General features: G+C 41.2%; 1 gene segment (V, D, J or C); it reads left to right on the top strand.

The window, feature by feature from the left end:
- Positions 1-89: 89 nt before the first annotated feature.
- Positions 90-391, top strand: LOC103374450 (T-cell receptor alpha chain V region RL-5-like; the record flags this gene model as incomplete). The annotated part of the segment is given in 1 exon segment: positions 90-391. A coding segment is annotated over 1 exon segment (302 nt), but the record flags the coding sequence as incomplete, so codon positions are not given.
- Between the last annotated feature and the right edge of the window lie 7,636 nt (positions 392-8,027).

Genomic DNA, 8,027 nt, shown 5'->3' on the forward strand with positions numbered 1-8,027 from the left:
TAAAACTCTTTACAGCTGCTGATTGTTCTCCTTTAATCAATCATCTTTATTGATTCATGTCTTTCTCTGCATGTTGTGTTCTTCACCAGAATGTAAAGGAGAAGATAAAGTGATTCAGCCACCAGGAGATGTCATTGCTGCTGAAGGAGACACAGTTACACTGGAATGTACTTTTGACACCAGTTCCATGATAACCCAACTTAATTTGTTCTGGTACAAACAGGAAGTAAATGGCTTTCCAAAGTACATTTTAAGACGTGGCGCTTATGGAGATGATAATGCGCCAGAGTTCTATAAAGACAGATTTGATGCTAAACTCAACAAGACATCAGTTCCTCTGAAGATCCAGAAGCTTCAGCTGTCAGACTCTGCTGTGTACTACTGTGCTCTGCAGCCCACAGTGACAGGAAACAGCAAACCTCTGTACAAGAACCTTTGGAGCAAAGACAACCGAAAACTCCACAACATCCACCAGAGGGAGACACACTGTTACTCTTCTCGAGCAAATTCTTTACCATCATTTCCATCTTTATCTTCTGTATGAGCTCCAGTCAGACATGGTGGGAACTCTGTGAAGTTCCTCCTCTTGTCCATTGTTTTCACATGTTTAGACAAAGACAGTTTAGGGGAATTTCTGTTTCTTGATGCTGCTGGACGGTAAAACCCACCGAGTCACTGGATATTATGTTAGACTGTGATAGTAATCCAGATTTGAGCTCAGCAGCCAACTCACAGACTGTATAAGAAAGATTGATGTAACTCTCTTGACGTCACTCGTTCTGCACCGAGAAAATTAAGCCAGGATTTTGCAACTTCCTAATTGACATCTTGGATTTTTGGAGCCAGAGATGAAAAAAAGATTGTGAGAGCGCGGAGTCGAAGAGCAGTGATTGCTGACTGAGAGCCAAGGACTCTCTGCCCGCCCACATTTACATTCTGCTGTGTTTAGTGACGCTAATTCTAACAGTGTTACCCTCCAAAAGTGGAGCTGTACTCTACAGGTCAGTGTTAAAGTCATCTTGGTTACTTGTTGTTTTCATGTCCACATCTGGCTGATATTACATCTAAAAGCAGCGACCTGCATTAATGTAGCTGAAGTTACTGTATATTAACATCAGACTGGAACCTCTGATGGTAAAACATGATCTAACATTGTGATTTAAAGTTGTTCTGTAAATCTCAGGTTACTTTTCCTGACTAGTTAACGGTGATGCTAAATTAGATTTGTCTGTCATAAATGAGTTACCTGTTGTCTGTGACTAATTTCCTGTAAGTCACAGGTGATCAATCAACAGATCGATAATGTTGTTGCAGTCTGTTAACTGCTGTCGTCTCATGGCAGACAGGAATGATCAGCAGATAGAAACTTTACACCCCAGAACACTGTTACTGATTGATGTTCTATCACTTCAGTGAAGCTCAGTTCAGTTCATGTCTCTGTTCTCTGGATCAGTATCAGACTGTGGACTGTTTTTAACAGCTTCTGTTCCTTTCACTGAGACAAACATCTGTTGAAATGATTCCTTCTCTTTCAGAAACAATAAAGGTACAAAGCATCAGTCAGTATTAGTAAGACTGCTCCTCATTCACATCTGTGCTTCATTTCTCCCTGCAGCCTGCCTTGCCAACATTTGACCAAACTAATCGAGTCCACATAATCTAGTTCAATATTTGTTCACTTTCTTCTCTTAAATCTGCAAACTTAATTTCCGAAGTCTAGTTTCATGTAAGACATTTAGACCCTGCAGTTTCCAGTTTTCTTGGGAAATGATATAGTTACCTGCTCTTCAGTGAACCAAAGAAGTTCATTCAGAAGGTAACGATAATCATCTCACTTTACACTTTCTTGGTGCAAAGTCTGTTCTCATTTTCAGTCTGGGTGTTTAGTCTATATGTAGGTACCATCGTAGAACAGTCCTTCTCGCAGCTTACAGTGTTTCTTGCGGGAAGTTAAGTCCACACACTGAGAAATTCTATTCTATGCATGACCTTACTGTATGTTTCTTCTCTTAAGATAGAAGACATATAGTAAGTTCTATGATTTGGTGCCTTTAATAGTGAACCAATGCAAGAGGACATGAGCCTCAGCAATATGGACTCCGGGAAGGCCCTGCCCAGGCCTTGTTTGTCTTGCCTCCACCTCCCATGCCAAGCAACCTATTCTTTTTTGCTCATTCTCCACAGCGTATGAACATTTTCTCTTCCTAAATGCATTAATATTGCTCAAGGCCACAAGTAGGTAATGTTACATGATCTGTGATAACTACATATCATTGGGACACCATTTCATGTAAGTTCATGAAGGTCTTGTATGCCCGCACAAATTTAAAGGATATGCATCATACTTGACGCTTCACATAGTCTCATATCCAATGTAGTATACTTCCTTCGTATCAAGTCACTATAATAGTGCCTTGCCAGATGATCATATGTGTGCATTCAGCATGTGCTGATTCCTTGCATCCAGATAGGATGGTTGTACAAGCTTGCACAAATTCAATGGAATTGCATCATGCTTCACGCTGCATATAGTCTCTCATATATATTTCCTGTGTATCAAGTCACTATGATGGTGCCTTGCCAGATGTTCATCTGTTTGCATTCATTCATGCTGCTGATTGCAAGCAGGATCTGCCCATGTTTTTGAGGGAGTGATGCAGTGATGCGGAGAGGGAGTGACGCAGATCCTGTGAGACGGCAGATTCAAACAAGGCGCGCTAATTCATTCATTCAGTAAAATTACGTTTGCCAATCTAACTTCAAATCTTGAAAAGAGAGAAACTTAGTGTCTTTCACTCTGGAGCAAGGCGGAGAAGGTTTGGCCAGCCTGATGGACTACATAGACAAGTGCTAATGATAGAATCGTCATGGGGAAGCCAAAGAGACTCCGCAACGAAGACTCACCTGGAGCCATTTCGCCACCTGAAAATAGTCCAACTGACGTCTTTATCTCTATAGATAAGAAATTAAGCAGCCTTGATGGCCGTTTATGCCTGCTGGAGGTTCTCCACAAGGAGTTTCAGGCATTACAGGAGTTCCTAGAGTTCAGCCAGAAACAGGTGGAGACGCTGGCGGCTGAGAACGCCAGCCTGACGGGATATTTGCAGGAATCCCAGAACAAACAGAGGATGATCCTGAGAAGATGGTCAAGGATTTCATCAGCACTCACCTGAAACTTCCAGAAGAAACGGTGAGCAACATTTCTTTTCATCGGGTTCATCGTTTGGGAGCCCGGAGATTGGGTGCACACAGACCGAGACTGATTGTGAAGAAGTTTGCCAACTTCAAACAAAAGGAGCAGGTGAAGAACCAGGGCCGGGAGCTGAAGGGGACAAACTTTGGTGTGAACAACCAATATCCTCGAGAGATCCTGGATTGCTGGAGAGTCTTGCTTCCCATCAGGAAGAAATTACTCACAGACAGCGCCCGAGCTGTCATCGCGGTGGATAAGTTGTTTATTAATGGGCAACTGTGCCGCTGCCCGGACATCACTCCTTGGCTCTACTGATCTCAGGTTCTGTGTGCTTTCATCTTCTTATACCAACCTTGTTATAGAATACCAATATATCACACTGCCATAGATTATCATATAGCTAATTAAATGCTAAAGTCACTGCTATCTCCACTGCACTGCTTGGAACACGAATGTGCTTTCTTAACTATTTTTTTTCTCTAACACTATCACTCTTTTCACCTTTCACTTTTCTTCTTCTATCTCACCTTCTCACGGGTAGCTGTAATCCCACCTGTTACCATATTAACCCAAACATAGACACATCAGGCACAGCTTGTGGACACACATCAGAGCTTTACGCAGTACACACAAACACATACTCAGTTGGCATGCACATGTGCACACAAACATGCAATGGGACGCACACGGACGCAGCTTTATTAACATGCATGTAACACTCATTTTAGTTACTGGATGAGGTTTATCACATGGAATGTGCATGGAGCTGGTACAAGGGAAAAGGGATTAAAAATGTTCAATAGGCTGCAGGAATTAAATGCAGACATTGTCCTGTTACAGGAAATTAATTTATCAAATTCATCAATAGATCTTCTTCAAACAGTAGAGTTTCCACATGTTTACTCAGCATGTTACAATTCTAGGCAGAGAGGAGTAGCTATTCTAATTAATAGAAGATTAAACTTTAACATTGACAACACAATCATAGACCCAGAAGGTAGATTTATTTTACTTACATTATCTATTCAAAATGTTAAATTATGCATTGCAAATATATATGGACCAAATGTTTATGACCCCTCCTTTTTTCATTCCTTTTTTACGTCACTCTATGATCACTCAGATCATATATTAATTATAGGGGGGGACTTCAATATGGTTTGTGATCCAGGAATGGACCAACTTAGTACGGCAGGAAATCATCGAATTTGGTAATCCTCAGACTGTTACACAATACATAAAACAGTTTGGTCTTTGTGACGGTGGCGGTCTCACCATCCCACCAAAAGAGAATATACGTATTTTTCCTCAGTTCACCATTCTTATTCTAGATTGGATTATTTCTTAACTAGCTGCTCGCTGATCAGTGACATCTCAGAAATCAAAATTCATTGCCATCAGTAACATTTTCTCTAAGAAATAAGAACAATAAACCCTCAGTTAGAAACTGGAGATTTAATACATCATTGGAGTTTATCAGCTATCAGGGAATGGTCCATATATTTAGAAAACAACAATTTGCCAGAGACTCCAGTGTGTGTTCTTTGAGAAGCAGGAAAAGCAGTAATGCAAGAGAAAATAATGGCCTTCTTTTCTCACAAGAAAAGCAAAGAGGCTTCAAGAATATCAGAGTTAGAAAATACAATTAAATCACTAGAAGATGCTTACCATGTCTCTCCAGAAGAACACAAACTGAGCAATATAAGGAAAGCTAAACTTGAACTTCATGAAATAATAGATAAAAAACACACAACTCTTGGTGCAACGACTTCGCTTGGAAAATTTTGATCATGGCAACAAATCCGTAATGTTTCTGACTAATCAATTAAAACAAACAAGGAGAAAACAACAATCTCCTCTGTCAAAGATCCAGAAGGAAATATCAGCCACGACCCTGACAAGACAAATAACATTTTTTGAGATTTCTATAAAACTTTATAAAATTATATAAATCACAAACAAACACAACGGATGAGAATATTGATCAGTTTCTTCGTAACACTAATCTTCCCAAATTGCAAGAGGAAAACAGGATGGCTCTGGATTTACCTCTTTCAATGAGCGAACTCCATGAAGCTCTCCGGCATATGCCTAATAATAAAGCTCCAGGTCCTGATGGCTATCCAGCAGAATTCTACAAAGAATTTTGGACAATGCTGGCACCCACATTTCACAAAATGATAGTAGAAGTAAAAGGAAAATAAAAGAGATATGGTCGAATATGAATTTAGCCACCATTACTTTATTATTAAAACCGGGGAAAGACCCCACACTTCCATCCAGCTATCACCCAGTTTCATTAATAAATGTAGATCCTGAAATAATCAGCAAAGCTCTTGCTAGAAGGATAGAGAAAGTAACTCCTCTCATAATACATCCTGACTAAACAGGCTTTGAGGTAGACATCCTTCTGCTAATACACGCAGATTAGTTAATTGAATAGATTATTCTAGCCTACACAGTCGGGAATCTACAATCATTTCTTTAGACCGGTGTACGCCTTGGTGCCTGATTGCTGCCCTGGAACCCAGGGTTTGCCACAGGGGGGTAGGAGAGATACAGGGGGGTTGTAGGGAGGGAGTGAGGGTGTATATAGGGAGGATGTGAGTGGGTAGTGAGGTAGGGTGGGTAGAGCGTATGGAGACGGGTGGAGAGGGAGGGTGGTTAGTGGATCCCTGGGGTCCAGGGTGAGTGTCTGGGCATGAGGGTGGGTGCTGGCCCATGCCGGGTACCTGTCTGGGGAGGCCTGGTCCTCCCGGGCTCTTGATTGGCCTTCTGCCAGGATTGGGGGGGTGGGGGTGGCTCTCGTGTGGCCCTGGGCCCTGCGCTTGGCCTGCCCTGGCTGACCGGTGCCCGGCGGGGTCGGCCGCTGCTGGTCTTGGCCCACTGGGGCCTCTGCCCAGCGGCCATGGCGGGCTCTGGCTGGGGCCTTTCTCTGCCGCAGTCTGGGGGGATGCGTGTTCGCCTCAGTGGTGTGGTGGCTGAGATTCATACTCCGGGATTGCTACTGATGGCTCAGGTCTGGAGGCTCTCCTGGTCTGCATCTGTCCTTGGCAGGGGGCTCTGTTACACTGGCATTGTTGCACTCATGTTTGAACACTCCTCACCCCACATATTCTGTAAAATGACACTGCATTAATACTAATACCTACTTTTGTTTGCTTTGTTTATTTAATTTCTTTCTTTCTTTTTTTCGTTCTGTCTTTCTCCTGACATATGTAGTTTGTTTTTGTTTTTTTTTTTGTCTTTCTTTTCCCTCTCTCATTTTTGTGTGCATATATAAATCTTATGCTCTGGTAATCGTTGAGATTCAAGTTTTCTCAGCTTCCTCATCTCTTTCAGGTGCTCCTGATGATTGCCCCTCGGGGATAAATAAAGTTTTTTCTGATTCTGATATCAGCTATGTTTTCCTGTAAAAGTCATATGATCATTTCTGCTGTGTGTTTGTACAGGTGTCGCAGTTGGTAGATTGTGGTGTATTTGCTACTTTCCTTTCACTCTCTCTCTCACTTACTGTACACTTTTCTTTTTCCCTCTTTCAGGTCCAGCAATATTACATTCAATTCAGTAATAAGCAAGCATTCAATATAAATGAATGAAATAAAATAGAATGAATACACACATAAATAAACAAAAATCAGACTATCAAGAGGGGCCTTATATTCATAAAGCTCCGATTGGCAAAGTAAATCTGTTCAGCACAACACAGCAGTCAGGTCATCATTCTGCTTGCTATGATGCTGGACAGGACACATTAAGAAAAAAAACAAAAAAAAAACAAAAACATGCTATGCATTCAGATGACATCATGCTACTTGCATGAATTCAAAGGAAGTGTGACACGTTTGTTGCTACACATAGAGAATAGAATAGAATAGAATAGAATAGAATAGAATAGAATAGAATAGAATAGAATAGAATAGAATAGAAAAAGACTTTATTTATCCCAGGCCTGGGAAATTACATACACAATTTTATTAAAGTCCATTTAATTTCAAGGTGACTCTGCTAATCTGCTCCCTTGGGAGCATTAGTTTTGGGATTTGTGATCTGCTACACCAGCATCTACAGATTGGCAAATCTCCCCTCCTCCCCAACTTCCTCCCTTTTAAAAGTTTAATTTCATAACTTTCTCACTTTGTGTGGGACTGTAGAACACAGATGGTTGATTATTGTACCTTGAAACTATGTAAACTGGATTTTGTAAAGTGAAAACCATTGCAGTTGGTCTCCTTGTTTGTGTTCATATTGTATTCATTTGAACATTGTGAACTTAAGGCTCTGCCAGGGGCTTTGTGATCTCAGGGACTGTCTGTGTAATGTCTGCTCAGATTGTTCCAGAGCATCACTGGAGCAGAGTCACTACCAAACCCAAATGCATGTCATTCCAAATAAATGGCTAAATCTGACAAAGTGTCCTGCTGAAATAACAAAGTGGTTTTGGTGTTCAGAACTTTCAGTGAAATTAGAGGAGGAACATGCTGAAGGAGGAGCAACTCTGCCAAAGAGCAGAACAGAAAAGGACTCCCACAGGAGATGTGAGTGTTGCTGAAGGAGAGGCAGCAACACTGGACTGTCTTTATAACAGCACTTCATCAAATGCTTCTCTCATCTTCTTCTGAGACGACTGCAGGAAGAGTTTATTTGTTTGTTTTTTTTGTTTGTTTTCTTAAATCAAATACCAGTCGAAATAAAATGATGGTTCTAGAAAGTGATTTGGCAATGCAACAGGAAATCCATAAGAATAACAGAGTGGTTTTGGTGTTCAGAACATCCAGTGATATGAGAGGAGGAACATGTTGAGGGAGGAGCAACTCTGTCAAAGATCAGAACA

Source organism: Stegastes partitus, unplaced genomic scaffold (assembly GCF_000690725.1).
Source record: "Stegastes partitus isolate 25-593 unplaced genomic scaffold, Stegastes_partitus-1.0.2 Scaffold2249, whole genome shotgun sequence".
In the NCBI taxonomy this organism is placed as follows: Eukaryota; Metazoa; Chordata; class Actinopteri; family Pomacentridae; genus Stegastes; species Stegastes partitus.